At 47.9% G+C, this 16,608-nt stretch overlaps 1 protein-coding gene across 3 annotated transcripts; it reads left to right on the top strand.

Annotated features, from left to right (window-relative positions):
* The first annotated feature begins 7,006 nt into the window (after positions 1–7,006).
* LOC4330819 (DNA repair and recombination protein RAD54-like) lies at positions 7,007–16,452 on the top strand. Of its 3 annotated transcripts, none has more exons than XM_066307057.1 (22): positions 7,007–7,485; positions 8,695–9,072; positions 9,218–9,304; positions 9,383–9,623; positions 9,732–9,857; positions 9,964–10,020; positions 10,111–10,197; positions 10,385–10,480; positions 10,652–10,702; positions 11,004–11,078; positions 11,168–11,254; positions 11,820–11,911; positions 11,983–12,115; positions 12,437–12,556; positions 12,662–12,775; positions 12,877–12,960; positions 13,069–13,143; positions 13,225–13,283; positions 13,922–14,114; positions 14,646–14,744; positions 15,567–16,032; positions 16,296–16,452. In XM_066307057.1, the coding sequence occupies exons 1-21, from the start codon at positions 7,145–7,147 to the stop codon at positions 15,912–15,914; spliced, it is 2,943 nt and encodes a 980-aa protein (XP_066163154.1). In that variant the 5' UTR covers positions 7,007–7,144; the 3' UTR covers positions 15,915–16,032; positions 16,296–16,452. The 3 variants fall into 3 exon arrangements, with proteins under 3 accessions (XP_066163154.1, XP_066163153.1, NP_001403848.1); XM_066307056.1 differs by having other exon boundaries at positions 15,567–16,146; NM_001416919.1 differs by lacking the exon at positions 16,296–16,452 and having other exon boundaries at positions 15,567–15,934.
* Positions 16,453–16,608: the final 156 nt, after the last annotated feature.

Below are 16,608 nucleotides of genomic sequence, written 5' to 3'. Positions count from 1 at the left end.
ACGACCGGATAAGCCTCGGGCCACTTAGTGAACTTGTCGATCGCGACATACAGATACTCAAACCCGCCCGGGGCCCGCCTAAACGGTCCCAGGATATCGAGCCCCCAGACAGCAAATGGCCATGAAAGTGGTATGATCTGCAGGGCCTGGGCCGGCTGATGGATTTGCTTGGCGTGGAATTGACACGCTCTGCATCGCCGGACCAGGTCTACCGCATCATTGAGAGCTGTCGGCCAATAGAAACCTTGTCGAAAGGCTTTGCCAACCAAGGTGCGCGAGGTGGAGTGGGATCCGCATTCGCCTTCATGGATATCGGCAAGAAGCTCGACGCCTTGTTCCCGAAGAATGCACTTCAGGAGGATTCCATTAGCCGCGCGCCGATAGTGGGTCCCTTCTACCAGCACGTAGCGTTTGGAGATGCGTTGGACGCGTTCACTCCCTTCGCGGTCCTCGGGTAGAGTCTTATCTGTGAGGTATGCTTGGATCTCAGCGATCCAAGCAATCAATCTAAGGGAGCTGGGAGCGCTCCCCTCGGGTCCCGAGGCCTGGACTCCGACGGGCTTCGGGGGCCTGTCAGGCGCGTCCGTCTCCCCTAAGGGGTCGGGTCGCGCTGACGGCTGGGCAAGCCTTTCTTCAAAGGCGCCCGGTGGGGTCTGGGCTCGCGAGGAAGTGAGCCGTGAGAGTTCGTCGGCAACCGTGTTATCCCGTCTGGGCACGTGCCGAAGCTCTATCCCGTCAAAATGGCGCTCCATACGCCGTACTTGGCGCACGTAAGCGTCCATCTGCGGGTCAGAGCACCGGTACTCCTTACAGACCTGGTTAACGACCAGCTAGGAGTCGCCTAACACCAGGAGGCGGCGGATCCCCAGTCCAGCTGCCACCCTGAGTCCCGCAAGGAGTCCCTCGTACTCTGCCATATTATTGGTCGCCCGAAAGTCAAGGCGAACCAAATATCTGAGGACGTCTCCGCTCGGCGAGGTCAACGTGACCCCCGCACCGGTGCCCTGAAGAGACAGGGAGCCGTCGAACTGCATCACCCAATGGGCGGTGTGAGGCAGCTGTGAGGGGCCCGAGCTGGCCTCGGGGACTGAGACGGGCTCGGGAGCTGGGGTCCACTCTGCCACAAAATCGGCGAGGGCCTGGCTCTTGATAGCGTGATGTGGTTCAAAGTGCAAATCAAACTCAGAAAGTTCGATTGCCCATTTCACCACCCGTCCAGTACCCTCTCAATTATGCAGGATTTGGCCGAGGGGGTAAGACGTAATCACCGTGACCCGATGCGCCTGGAAATAATGGCGCAGTTTCCTCGAAGCCATCAGAATAGCGTAAAGCATCTTCTGGGCCTGAGGGTATCGGGTCTTGGCGTCCCGGAGGGCCTCACTAACAAAGTAGACGGGCCGCTGCACCTTTCGGTGGGGCCGATCCTCTTCGCTAGGGGCCACATCCCTGGGGTGCTCTTTGTCCAAGCGGCCTCGCGGGGTGCACTCGTCTTCTGTGCCGACGACCTCGGGGTCGGAGGACGACAGGGGCGGCCTTCCCACAGTGGCCTCGGGGCCGTCCAGGGGGTCGGGGGCTCTTGGCGTCGTCGGACAAGCGGGCAAAGGGCCAACTCCGGTCGTCAGGGGCCTTAGGCCACCGTTCGGCTCGGGGGCCTCTTCTCCCTGCTCTCTCCCGGGTCGAGTCGGCACAGGGTTAGCCTCGGGGTCAGAGGGCGATAGGTGCGGCCTTCCCGCAGTGGCCCTCGGGCCATCCTGGGGGTCGGGGGCACCTGGCACCATCTGACAAGCGGGCAGAGGGCCTGCTCCGGTCGTCGGGGGCCTTGGGCCACCGTTCGGCTCGGGGGCCTCTCCTCCCTGCTCTCTCCCGGGCCAAGCCAGCACAGGGTGGGGGTGCGCGGAATGAGGATTGTCCTCATCGCGCTCCACAATCAACGCCGCACTAACCACTTGCGGGGTCGCCGCTAAGTAGAGTAGCTAGGGTTCATTTGGCTCCGGGGCGACCAGAACTGGGGGAGAGCTGAGATACGCCTTCAACTGAGTGAGGGCACGTTCAGCTTCCTCCGTCCAAGTAAACGGCCCGGAGCGTTTGAGGAGCTTAAATAAGGGTAGCGCCTTCTCTCCCAGCCTCGATATGAACCGACTTAGGGCGGCCATGCAACCGGTGACGCATTGCACATCCCTAAGCTTGCTGGGGGGCGCATCCGCTCTATAGCTCGTATCTTCTCGGGGTTGGCCTCGATGCCTCGGGCAGAGACCAAAAACCCGAGAAGCTTGCCCGCAGGTACATCGAACACGCACTTATCGGGGTTCAGTTTTATGCGGGCGGAGCGGAGACTCTTAAAAGTTTCCGCTAGATCCGAGAGTAAGGTCTCTTGGTTGCGCGTCTTTACAACCAAGTCATCGACATAAGCCTCAACATTACGTCCTATTTGGCTACCCAAAGAAATTCGAGTAGTGCGTTGAAAAGTAGGACCTGCATTCTTTAACCCGAAGGGCATTGTCGTATAACAATAAGTTCCTATGGGGGTAATGAATGCAGTTTTTTCCTCATCCTCCCTAGCCATGCGAATCTGATGGTAACCAGAGTATGCATCTAGAAAACACAAAAGGTCGCACCCCGCTGTGGAGTCGACAATCTGATCTATGCGAGGCAGGGGGTAAGGGTCCTTAGGACATGCCTTGTTAAGGTCGGTGTAGTCGATGCACATCCGAAGCTTGCCGTTCGCCTTGGGAACGACCACCGGGTTCGCCAGCCACTCCGGATGGATGACCTCGCGGATGAATCCGGCTTCCAGAAGTCGCGCCACCTCCTCGCGGATGAAGGCTTGACGTTCCGGGACCTGCCGCCGTACTTTCTGCCGGACCGGCCTTGCGCCCGACCGCACGGCGAGACGGTGCTCAATCACCTCCCTTGGGACCCCGGGCATATCCGCTGGTCTCCATGCGAAGACGTCAGCGTTTGCCCGCAGGAAAGAGACGAGCGCGTCTTCCTATTTGCCGTCCAGAAGACCACCGATCCGTGTGGTCTTGGACGGGCCGTCGCCCAGGGCAACCTCCTTGACCGGGACCTCGTCGCATGTGACTATCCGCTGCCTCGGGGCGGCGGGGGCGGAGGTGCCAAGCCTCTCGTCGCCTCCCTCGGGCTTGGACGCGGCGGTGAGGTGGTCCGCGCGCTGCTCCATACAAGCAAGCGCGACTTTGAGGTCGCCATGGACAGAGATGGGGCCACCGGGGCCCGGCATCTTCATCTGGAGGTAGGCGTAGTGGACTGCCGCCATGAACTTCACCAACGCGGGCCTCCCTAGGACCGCGTTGTAGGGCAGACTGAGGTCCGCCACATCAAAGTTCACCCGCTCCGTGCGGAAGTTGGCGGATCCACCGAAGGTGACCGGGAGGTCGATATGACCTAGCGGCCAAGTGTGACCCGGCGTCACACCGATAATCGGCTGGGACGGCCGGAGCACCATCCCCGGGGCCTTGATAGCGTCAAAGGCTGCGGGGGAAAGGATGTTGAGGGCTGCTCCCCCATCAATGAGGACACGCCCCAGCTTCACGTTGCAAACCGTGGGGGAAACCACCATTGCGATCTGTCCTCCCCGGGCAACGCACGGTGGGTGGTCGGTCTGGTCGTAGGTGAGAGCAACCTCCGACCACCGCGCCCGGCGCGTCGCCTCATGAGTAGGGGCCGCGGCCAGAAGCTCTCGCTTCATGGCCTTGAGGCTCCGGCGAGAAACGTGAGCACACGCTCCCCCATCGACAGTGGCAATGGTGGCCCCAGGCTCTTGGAAACCTAGGTCATCATCGCCGTCATCGATGTCCTCGGCGGGGGCCTTCTGCTTGGCCTCACTTCGCCGATTGCCGGAAGGAACCGCCGGGGACTTGCCCTCTCGGCGCTCCTGCCTCCTCTCCTCCTCCCACTTCCTCGTCCGCTCAGCCAAACTTTTGACTGCGCGGCAGTCCGCGAGGTCGTGAAGGGAGGTGTTCTGGACGATGCACCACTTGCCGGTTGAGCGCTCCCTACTGGGAGCGCCAGCCTCCTTCTTTTTGTCGCTCGCAGGCCTCCCCTTTCGGGTGGCCCGCGAAGCGCCCTCGACGGCGAGGACATGACCCTCGTCGTCGGAATGGGCTGACCTCTTCTTCCTCCTCCTGTCACGCCGCCCTGTCCGAGCAGCGGATTCGGGGGCGGCCGAAGCTGCCACACCGGAACCGGAGGGGTTCCAGGTCCATGCCTCTTCCTTTCGAGCCACTCGGTCTGCGAGCTGAAAAAGCTCCGCGGTAGTCTGGGGCTCTTTGGAGGCGATCTTTTCGAGCATGCGGTTGTGCCGCACACCCCCCCTGAACGCGTAGATCACCGCGTGTGCAGGGATGCATGGTATGGTGTTGCGGACTTGACAGAACCGCTGAATGTATGAGCGAAGTGACTCATCATCCCTTCGCTGGACTGCATGTAAGTCCGCTTCTTCACCTGGGCGCGGATATGTGCCTTGAAAGTTCATGGTGAACTGTTGGCACAAATCCTCCCAAGAGTGGACGGACGCGGGTGGCAAATTCATTAGCCAACCCCGTGCCTGTCCCTTCAGGGCCATGGGAAAGAAATTTGCCATGACCCTGTCGTCACCCCCGGCGGCCTCGATCCCGGTCGTGTAGACCTGGAGAAACTCGGCGGGGTTGACGCTCCCGTCATATTTTTCGGCGATGGTGGGCCGGAACCTTGGGGGCCAACGGACGTTCCGAAGGCTCGCCACAAAGGCTCTACAGCCGACACCACCAACCGGGGGCACGGAGGGCTGATCCCCGCGTCCGTGTTGATATGACACTCCGGACGAGGAGGCGCCCTCCGTTGCGTGGGCAGCACGCCGGCCATTACGCCGGCGCTCGATACTGATGCGGGGATCCGGCCCCCCACGCAGATCTTCCTGGGTCGGAGGCGCTGACGAAGGAGTGGCGGCTGAATGGCGAGCAACAGCCGCCGCTCGCCGCGCTCTCCGCCTTGACAACACGGAGCCGGTGGTAGCAGCGCCAGAGGTCTTGGTGGCGGAGGACCGCCCACCAGCACCTAGGCGCTGCCGTGCCGTCATGACCAAGTTGGCCACGTCGTCCAGCCAACGTTGGGCTGGAGACTCCGGGTCAGGGACAATGGGCGGGTGACGTAGGAGCGCGCCCGCAGCTTGGAGCGCGCCCTGGGGCGTGCTGCCGTCGCCGTAGACGAGGAGGCGACGCTCCCCATCTCGCCGCCCTTCCCCATCACCCGTGGATGTCGAAGTCGCGGATCCTTCGACCCTCTCGAGCGCCTCCTCCCGCCTAGGACTTTGGCGTGGAGGGGGCGGTGGAGTACGAGCTCGACGGCGTGGGTTCGGCTCCCCGTCGTCACCGCTAACACTCGGAGAGAGGTTGTGCGCCTTTGCTTGTTCGGCCATTGGGCTGAACAGGAAAAGCTTGGCGCACACGAAAGAATGCGAGAGCTTAGAAAAACACACGCAAAGCCCCCTACCTGGCGCGCCAGATGACGGAGCGTGGGGCTCCTCACCGGGAGACCGCACAGGCCCCCCTTTGCCGGTTCGGCCGGGGGCCCTGGGTGAGATTCTAAGCTCCTGGTCTGAGTGTGGAAGGTTCGCGAGAGTGGAAACACACAAGACACGGGCGATGTATACAGGTTCGGGCCGCTGAGAAGCGTAATACCCTACTCCTGTGTTTTGGTGGATCTGTGTATGAAGAAGCTACAAAAGAGCTGGAGAACCAGAGAGCTCTTACTTTCTCCCTCTCTGATCTTTCTGGATCCGAAAATCCTCATCTTCTAAGTGGGCAAGGTCCTCCTTTTATACCTCAAGGGGATACCACATGCACCATCTCTCTCTTTTTTGTGGGGACTTATCCTATCTTTTCATAAACAGACGGAGACTTGTATGGTTGCCGTCCGAATGACCTTCTGATGGGACAGCCCATACCTACCTCCACTTCCGCCGGAAGCAGGCGCGACGTGGGAAAATGGCTGTCTGCTGACGACATGACCAGTGTCAGACCGGTCACAAATCGGTCATTCTTGTCCACCACGCGTCAGTCTATAAATCTGCATGTTCGCCCTTCTTCATACAATATCTTGCCTGTAATGGTTAGGATGAAGCCTGGCATATATCTGACCGGAACCAACGTGCCATCTCCAGGAGCTAACACGCCGGCTCCGGCTAGGGACGAGTGCTTGGAGGCTCTCGTCCTGACAGGATGGGGCGAGGCGTGCGTCAGACCGCCTGTCGCCACCTAACCCACGATCTGATCGGTCTGTGACTGGTCACTGACCGGATAAACGAGCGCGCTGCACTGCGTTACATGCGGCATGACGCGCTCGTCCAAACCGCAATAAATGTGGTTAGGTGAGCCCCGCTATGCTCACCTACCCCATATACGCGGCGCAAAACCCACAAGGGGTCGGGGCGCCTCGGCCCTCGGGGCCGAGACGGGAGCGGTCCAACCCCTCGGGGAGACAAAGAGAAGGGCGGCCGTATCACCCTCGGGCCCGACCCCCCCCCCCCCCGAGGGGGTTAGGCCACGTGGGTGATCGTGTCTGACTCAAGTCTCTAAGTTATGATACTCCCGGTCCCATGTCACCGACAGCAGGTGGGACCCACATGTCAGTGGGTCACATACTATATTTTGTGTGATATATTTTTTAATTCTAATACCACATAAGTGCCACATGAGACAAAGGCTAGGTCAACACTGCCACACAGGCGCCATATTAGCAAAACCGCTCTACAAAACCATCGATGGAGTCAAATTGCACCGGTTTTAATAGTTAGGGGGTTGAGATATCCGGTATTGCGGTTCGAGGATACGAATCAGATTCGGTCACTAGTTAAGGGAGTCAAAGTGAACTTATTCCTAGGCCCAAACACCCGGCTCACATCACATCGCCTATATAGGGCCTTCTAGTTTAGCCCACTAGCTTAGCTGACTCCACCAGTCCACCCACTCTTTCCTTCCCGCATCTTCCCCTGCACGCTTCCCCCCTCGTACCGCCAAATTTTTTGGAGCGCATCTCCTGCTCTCCAAACCCGCCGCCCCGCTTCCAAAATTCCCCAATCCGCACGCGAAAAATCCCACACGATTCGGTGCCAATCTCCACAGATTCACTCGAGGGAGGTGAGGCGATGCCTTCGACGAGCAAATGCAACCGCATCAGCCGCGTCGCCGATGAGGAGGAGGAGGAGGAGATCGTTGCCGTCTCCTCCGACGCCGACGAATCGGAGTCAGAGTCGGAGGTGGGGAGTGGAGCGGAGGAGGAGGATGACGACTACGTGGGGGAGAGTAGTGACTCGGCCGGCGGCAGCGGCAGTGGCAGCGGCGACGGCGACGGCGACGAGGAAGGAGGTAGGAGCGACATTGGCGATGGCGAGGGCGAGGGCGGCGGGCGGCGAGTTCGGAGCGCGTGTCGCGGCGTGAGAGCGAACGACCGGGAGAGGAAATCGCAGAATGTGGATGCCCTCGTCAGGTATGCTGGGAAGAGCCCATTTCGGCTAATAGATTAGTTGATTTCTTCTTCGAGGTGTACGTGCGTGAGATCGTGGCGTGTCGACGCACCATAATAGATTCCTAGGGCTCGCATGTGTGCGGATCTAGATTTTGATGGTGGCGAGATTGTTCGATGTACGCTTAGTTGCTTACGACTGTTATGGAACTCTGTCTTGGGGTTCCTGATGCAATTCCACATTGGACATTTTCCCAGAAGGCCAACAGCCCAGCTTGGGTTTACATTTCTTCCCCATGTTGTTTGATTTAGGTACCCTAGTCTGGTAACATTTGGTTCATTTCCTCATAAATTTAGGGTAATAGTTATAAACCGTAGTTGGCGAATAACATTTTTATTGTCTGGGCAATGGTAGAGTTGGAATCTATACTCCACTGACTGGGAGAACACATTTGTATCCCTGGATCGACCCTAAGAGTTGTGATGGGTTTATTTGCTGAAGAAGTTCAAAGTGAAATCCCTGAAACCCTGAACGTCGATAGCGTAACATAGGCCGTTTGGCTAGATAAACATGCATTATTTACTAAATCATGAATAACAGGATTCATTTAATTCAACATTATAAATTACCTCTAAAAGTATATTATGGATATAGGCATGACAGTGACTAGTACACATTGTTCATGTGATCTATTGGAGTCCACCAATATCACTGTATTTGGCCAGTTGACTTTTGGACACTGGAAGTCCGGAACAACCTTGCTCCATGCGATATGATGCTAGTATTCACTTCAACCTTTTTTACCTGTATACTGTAAACTTCAAATTTGTCAAATGCCTTTAACTTTCTTCACATAAACAAAACTGGGGGATTTCCTGTGCAATTATATAGATATTAAAAGTAGAATTGGGTTTAATATAAAACTCTTACATTCTGTTTCTATAGATACAATTGTAATTTGTATACAACTGTTCCTATCAATCTACACTGCTATAATTTGGTCCCACCATGATCTAATGGCTTAGGTTTTATTTTTTTCTCCAATTAATGTAGCAATCTCTAGACCTTCACAGCGAATGTGGTGGGTGATGGCTTCTTTTCGAGCTATCTTTATAATATAGGAGAAGAGATAGATAGATAGATAGATAGATTGTTTCGACTCGATCCACTACAGCCTGAGTGACAAACAGTTCGTCTTGTTTCATATTATCTTTCTTTCCGGTTTATGTCAGGGGAAATCTAGTTGTAAGAAGGCAGCCACTTATTCCACGTATTCTTTCGGTTTCTGATGCGGCAGCAATAGCTCGAAAGCCATTCAAACCTCCCTGTCAAAATGGATACAGTGAAAATAATGAGCAACTTGCTCGGCGCCTTTCAGCTCGTAAAAGATTTGTCCCATGGGGTTCGGTGCAGCCATTTGCAGTTACAAATATTCTTCCACAATCACCTGCTGTTTCTAGTGATGATTCCGTAGAAAATGAGGAATCCCTTCCACCAGGCATAGAGCCATTGATTTTGTGGCAACCCGAGGGGCGTGACAAGGAAAACAGCAATTTTTCTGCAATCAAGGTTGATCACTTGCTTGTACGTTACCTCCGACCCCATCAAAGGTAATATACTCCTTTTGCATTATCCTCTTCCATATATGTTTATTTGGAGGCACTTCATAAAAAACACCTATTAAAGTGGTGATATAATTAAACTTTAGTTCAGTACCCATCTCTTTACAATTTACATGATGATGTTCTGATGCAGGGAAGGAGTTCAGTTTATGTTTGATTGTGTATCTGGGTTGTTAAATGATGATGGAATATCTGGTTGCATTTTAGCTGATGACATGGGGTACTACGCTGGGTCCCTCCATCTTGTCTTTTCTTTTTCATTATTATATAATGCTTAACTTGTTTTATACTTGTCCAGATTGGGGAAGACTTTACAGTCGATAACTTTACTATACACCCTTCTTTGCCAAGGATTTGATGCTAAGCCAATGGTTAAAAGGGCTGTCGTCGTAACCCCCACAAGTTTAGTTAGCAACTGGGAATCTGAGATAATTAAATGGTTAAAAGGCAGAGTGCAGTTGCTTGCTCTTTGTGAAAGCACACGCGCTGATGTTCTTTCTGGAATTGAAAGTTTCTTAAAACCTTTGAGCCGTCTTCAGGTGTTCCTTTTCTCATTCATTTTCATCTATGCTATTTTAGTTCAGAAACAAACACAAGTTGATGGTAATGTCTTCTGAAAATATATCTTTATTATGCATTCCCTTCAGGTACTCATCGTATCTTATGAGACATTCCGCATGCATTCTTCAAAATTTGAAAGGCCGGGAAGCTGTGACCTCCTCATATGTGACGAGGCCCACAGGCTGAAAAATGATCAGACCCTAACCAATAAAGTATATCAACTGTAAATTTGTTACATCTCAATATTTTATACACGTGAATTGTTTGCACCACATATATTCCTCCTTGATGTTCTCATCACAACAAATAATGTTGTAGGCCTTGGCTGCCCTTCCTTGTAAACGGCGTATCCTGTTATCAGGCACCCCAATGCAGGTAATTTTAGCTTTCCTGTTTTGTTCTGTCTTTCTTTCTTGAATGGAACAAATGTTTTCAATGTCAATCGATACAATTTTTTTCCTGCAGAATGATCTGGAGGAGTTCTTTTCAATGGTAAATTTCACAAACCCAGGAGTTCTGGGGGATGCTACATATTTCCGCAGATATTATGAAGTAAGTATTGAAGTTAATACGAATCAAGATATACTGCAAAAATATGAGTTAGTATATTGGGAGGAAAATATTAGAGTTCATTAGTCCAAGGATTTCCTTTTTGTTTATCTGTGTGCCTATGTTCATGTGAGATGTGCACCCAATATTTCTTTGATTTATCTCTCATATTACCTGCCCCTGACTGAAGGCACCAATCATTTGCGGAAGAGAGCCCACAGCAAGTGCAGAAGAAAAGAACTTGGGATCTGAGAGATCTGCAGAGCTCAGTGCAAAAGTAAATCTGGTAAGACTTGTCCTTCTGATGAAGCCTGTTCACCAACATGATTATTTTTATCATGTTTATGATTCATGGGTTATGATGTCTTGCGCCTTTTAAGTTGTTTTGACGTATTTCCTTCTGTTTTAATATAACCAGACATTAATCATGTTTTGATGCTTTCTTGATGATATCCAGTTTATATTGAGACGGACGAATGCCCTGTTATCCAATCACTTGCCACCAAAGGTATGCTCATATATTTAGTTGAACTCTTTGAATTTTCTGTTTAGTTAAGTTTTGCCCTATATTGTTCGTTGCACCTTTGATTGAAAGAACTATAGAACATTTATCTATCTGAGGTTCTAAAATGTGGTCAACTCATCTTCTAGTGCTTATACAGCATAGTCGTACAAGGTTGGGGCGCATGTTCCTTCTATGCGGTCTTGTAGGCCTTATTTTGAAAACTGTATTCCTCTTATTTTATAAGGTTCCTTTTGGAAGTTCAAATGATTTTTCTGCCTTAGCATTGCTTAATGCTTATACACAGATCGTTGAAGTAGTGTGCTGCAAGTTGACTGCTTTGCAAACTGCGCTGTACAACCACTTCATACATTCAAAAAATGTGAGTGCCTAACATCACATAGTTCCAAGTCCAAACATTTTGTTTAGTAGGCACTATACCTACAACACTGTATTATTTGCCCTTTTCAGGTTAAACGCTTGATATCTGAAGGAACAAAGCAATCCAAAGTTTTGGCTTATATTACTGCTCTTAAGAAGCTATGCAACCATCCAAAGGTAAATAATTTTAATGCGTCACTAGAAATGCATTTCTCGCTGTTTCGTCGATAGTAACTTCAGTGATATTCCTACAAAGTTCATTAACAATCTTATTACTTCTACTATCATCTCTCTTAGTCACTTCCATACAAAATAAAACTCTGACAGCATTGCAAACTCCTTATTGTTACCATGTGGTATCCTGCATGAAAAACTGGAAGTAATAGATTTTGAAGAAAAGGCTCCTCATTGGTATTTTTTTCAATGTGAAACAAAATTATTATTATTTTTGTCATGATAATTCTGTCATGTGTCCTGCTCAGATTGACAGTGTTGTAACTTGAATATATAATCCTTGTAATATGCAAAATTAGCACGGGCCAAGTCTGAAGTCTCACTATTTTCCTTTCTTGATTATCTTGCATAAAGGAAGTTAGATGACATAATGGTTACAAAGAATCTCTGGGAAACTGTTTCTTGTGACACTGTTGCTACTAGCCATCCTGCATGTTATAGTTTCAACTTTTGGGTTGTAATAAGCACGATACATGATGTTTGTTGTTTGACTATATTTGTATCGCAGCTGATCTATGACACCATAAAAAGTAATAATTCAGGGGGCTCTGGTTTTGACGACTGCCTGCGCTTTTTTCCTCCTGAACTGTTTTCGGGAAGGTATTTCACACTTTCTAACTAGCTTCAAAATTAGCTCGCCCAACTTATAGCAACTTCTAATTTTGTGCAAGATCTGGATCATGGACCGGTGGAGGAGGAATGTGGGTAGAACTGTCTGGCAAAATGCATGTCTTAGCTAGATTACTGGGGCACCTCCGTCTGAAAACTGATGATCGTATTGTTCTTGTATCAAATTATACCCAGGTCAGGTTTTGTGGTACATCATTTTAATATATATGCCTGGCTTCCTTCTATAGCTGTCAAAATAATATATTTCGAAGCGCTTGATTTTACCCATGACCTTATTTTCTCCACATCTTAGTGCCTACCTCTGCTATGTATGGCTCATTCTCCATAATTATCTCAAATCAGTAGTTGAGCATGTACTGCGCTTTTAAACTGCATAGAATGTATTTTCTTGATACATGAGAATAGAGTAGTTATTGTAAATTATTTTCCTCTTTTGATACCTATACAGTTAGGAACAAAACAATAATTGATCATTGTTTTCTTCTAAAAATTCAGACATTGGATCTGTTTGCACAATTATGTCGGGAAAGGAGATACCCGTATATTAGGCTTGATGGAGCAACATCCATTAATAAAAGGCAAAAGTTGGTGAACCAATTCAATGATCCATCCAGAGTATGTAAAATCTGCTACATACCCCTTTTTAGATCAAGAATCTGCCCTGTGTCCTGAAGAACTGTTCCAAATTTGAACATACAACTATATATGTCTTTTTGGCAGGATGAGTTTGTCTTTCTACTTAGTAGCAAGGCAGGTGGCTGTGGGCTTAATTTGGTTGGTGGAAATCGATTGATTCTCTTTGATCCCGATTGGAACCCTGCCAATGATAAGCAGGTCAATGTCTCTGCATCTCTGCTTCATCACCTTGTGAAGGTTCTTGTAACTCCAAACCTTGTCTGGTCTGACCTGTTTTCATCTATCGCCATTTTACAAAGGCTGCTGCTAGAGTATGGAGAGATGGACAAAAAAAGAGAGTGTACATATACAGGTTCTTAAGCACAGGAACCATTGAGGAGAAGGTTGCCAGTGAATCTTATACTTCCAGATATTGTTCGCTTTTTTTTTAATTGTCCAATGGAAGAATGCTGAGTTTCTAGCTACTTTCTTGTGCTGACATTCGTATATAGGTATATCAGCGTCAGATGTCGAAAGAAGGTCTCCAAAAAGTTATTCAGCAGGAACAAGCAGATGGCAAAATGCAGGTTTATCTGTTTGGACTGATTATTTGCTTTCTTTAATTCTTTTTAGTGTTAAGTCTACTGTATTCAAATCTTCTTTAACAGGGGAGTTCTCTTTCAACAGAAGATCTGCGTGATCTTTTTACCTTCCATGAACAAATCAGGTGAATTATGTTCATTTGAATTGTGGGACTCTTTAATTTCTTGTTTCCGGGCTTTATTTATGTTCATATTTTGAGAACTTATTGCTAGTATGAAGGCATTAATGAAAGCATCCCATAAACCAACGGAACCATATAACACATGATAAAATTGGATATACCTGGTGGATAATTGAGTGAACTGGTTGGGAAAAAGAAATTAGAATTGTTCTCTTTTCTGAGTAACCATCAACCAATGCACATTTTTTATCAACTCAATTTTTCATTTATTTGGAGAATATTGTGGTGTCAGCTGCCAGTCTTAGACAGTTATACGTATGTACTACTATTAGCATCACTTTCACAGACAATTGTTTTTAAGATCAAGAATGCTGCAATATTAGTATGTAAAAAGTTGGGCATTGTCAATTTCATTCATTATCTCACGACCATTTCTTCCCTTTACAGAGGGGGCATTTTTTTTTCTGTAGATAATATGGCAGCAACTATAAAAAAGCCTGCCTAAAATGTTCAATTTTGAAGCTGCAAGTATCAATTGTTTCATTACCTTAATATAAATGCAGTACCATAGCTGATATTCTGTGTCATATTGTTTCTTACTTTTTTTTGTGGGGATTTCTTACTTTCATTTGGTGACGCAGGTCTGAAATACATGAAAATTTGAAGTGCAATCGCTGTAACAAGGATGGATGTATGGTTCTCGATGGTAGCAAATTTGATTCAGCAGCCACTGAGCATGAGGCTTCTAACTCAGGAGAGAACAGTTACATTGATATTGGTGGATTTGGAGCGATCTCTGGATGTGTGCAGAAAATGAATAGTTCGAATCAACAGGTAGTCCGTGACACCCTTTTTATTTTTAATCTAATTAATACTGTAGTTGGCTAGCTGCTTCAAAACTTTTAATCTAATTAGAGTAAATTTCACAAAACTACACGTTTTGTGGTCCAAGTTGCAGAAAACCACATACATTTTGACACTTGGCACTTAAGTACATATATTTTGGTTGTGTAGTTTCACAAAACCACACTATCGATGAATTGATTCACTCGCGAGATGACGTGGATGTTTCACCTAGGACGAGGACATGGCATCCTATTACTAGCCATCACACGAAATTAATAGGATGCCACGTCCCCATCCTAGATGGAACAACCACATCATCTCATGGGTGAATCCATTCATCAATAGTGTGGTTTTGTGAAACTAAACTACTAAAATATATGTACTTAATTGCCAAGTGTCAAAATGTGTGTGGTTTTCTGCAACTTGAACCATAAAACATGTAGTTTTGTGAAATTTACTCATCTAATTAATACTGTAGTTGGCTAGCTGCTTCAAAACTCAGGGTTACATCCTTTTCAGATTGGAAGTCCTTCTGAAGAAGATTTAGGAAGTTGGGGCCATCATTCTGATCCATCAACTGTACCTGATACTATACTCCAGTGTTCTTCTGGTGATGAGGTGATGTCCTCAATGCATTTGCATCTTACATCTTATCTATAGAAAAGTTCAATTTCATACTTGTCCCCCATAATAAGTTTCTCCCTCTTCCACTTGTTCATTTTTAGTTTTTTACTATCTTCATTATATTTACATGATAAAACAGAAAAGAAAGAGGGTTGGGGGCGGGGGGGGGGGGGGGGGGGGGGGGGGTTTATATATGCTGCTCCAAAGTGCCTCTTGGCAGAATGGCAGCCCATCCACTATTCACCATCCACCATTGTATCATATGATAGATCTCAAAGTAACACTCCTTGCCTATGAAGTGACAGCTCTGACATGTCTGTGCACGCTGTGTGTATTAGCTGGTCCACCACAGTCGTTCCAAACTTAGCAGTTCATAATAGGCCAAGATAAGGATGAAAAATTACATATTTGAATTTGCCAAATGTCCTATCTCAAGCTTGCAGGACTAGGTTTAGCTTGAAAATAGAGTAATTTGAACCTAGCAGATTGGTAGTAATGGATGAGGGAAGACTCCATATGGATGAGTAAGGAGGAAGGGGCGTTATGTTCTTGAATTATCCATAATTTAATTTTTCAAAGAGTGGTCACTATCTAGTGCCATTTCTTGAGGAAAAAACTTGACTGTCATGTATTAACAGCATTCAATATGAACTGGCACATATCTAAATTTCTAAAGAAGAAAATGCTTGCCTGCGAAGCTGTCCTTTTAGCAGTTAAATAACCTTTATCTGATATCAAGGATTTTTTTTTTGAAATATAGAGTTTGATTTTCAAGAAATTCTGGCAACTGTTAACAAATGGCATGCACTTTTGCAGGTTTCTTTTGTTTTCACAAATCAGATCGATGGGAAACTTGTTCCAGTTGAATCTATGGCGCGAGCTGCAACTCATCGAACACATGAAGTGACTGTTAATGCAGAAAAAGAAGTGGGAAAAATCAATTCTTCTAATGTACCTGGAACCGAACGGCAATCTCTACTTGGAAAAAATCTGAAGATGATGGGATTCAATTTAAAGAATTCGTCTATGAAATTCCCAACTAAGTCCAGAAGAATGCTGCCAAACTGTTTGCAAGGGATGAACAAAACCAGCACATCTTCAGATCATCAACAAACTAAAAAGCTTCATGTTATTTCTGATGCGTCTGATGATGATTTTGTATGAATGTGGTGGAACTCAAGTCTGAACAGATAACATCATCTGCTGATTTTGTTTATATCATGTGAATGCTGCATGTCCCTGAATGGTCTGTTCGGTGTGAAACTGCGAATATTGCATACAAGTGAGTTAACAGGCCATCTGAAGCTTTCTTCACTGTGAAATAACGCATAAAATTTGGTAGATTAACAAGCAATCTGAAGCACTGGCCGCAGACAATTTGGGATTTGCATAACAAGTAATCTAAAGGAATCCCCTCATTATCTTACATTGATTTGCAGTAACAATTTTTATTAGTGGAACATGAAGATCAGTATGCAAAATTTCCATTACTTGAGCTTTCCATCAGATGGTTCAGAAAATTAACATGATTGTTGTTACCTGCAGATTGTTTCAAGAGAAAAGGAGCACCGGATAGAACTGTACTGCTCTAAACCTTTGTTCATATTACTGCCAAATGTTCCGTTCTTTCTATTTCCACTTCTTATACATCAATATCATGTGGGTTCTGCGTTCTTTCTATATAACTCATGCCATTTGTTTCCCCGCCCCCCCACCAAAAAAAAGCAAAACTCATGGCATTTGTGAGCTTGCATTCTTGAAATATAATGTAAGTTCGGCATTCTAGTGCAGTGTTAGAAATTTTAGGTTGTTTTGAGAATGTGTGGTCTTAGTCTAAAAAGCACTTTCCACAACTCTC

Source organism: Oryza sativa, chromosome 2, assembly GCF_034140825.1.
Source record: "Oryza sativa Japonica Group chromosome 2, ASM3414082v1".
In the NCBI taxonomy this organism is placed as follows: Eukaryota; Viridiplantae; Streptophyta; class Magnoliopsida; order Poales; family Poaceae; genus Oryza; species Oryza sativa.
This window is presented reverse-complemented; position numbering and strand designations above follow the sequence as displayed.

Excerpts from the sequence above, each read along its gene's own strand:
- LOC4330819 (XM_066307057.1), top strand. The coding sequence starts at position 7,145 with ATGCCTTCGACGAGCAAATGCAACCGCATCAGCCGCGTCGCCGATGAG. Across the intron at positions 12,961-13,068 it reads CAGGAACCATTGAGGAGAAG|GTATATCAGCGTCAGATGTC; the intron begins GTTGCCAGTGAA and ends ATTCGTATATAG. Across the intron at positions 13,144-13,224 it reads AAGCAGATGGCAAAATGCAG|GGGAGTTCTCTTTCAACAGA; the intron begins GTTTATCTGTTT and ends CTTCTTTAACAG.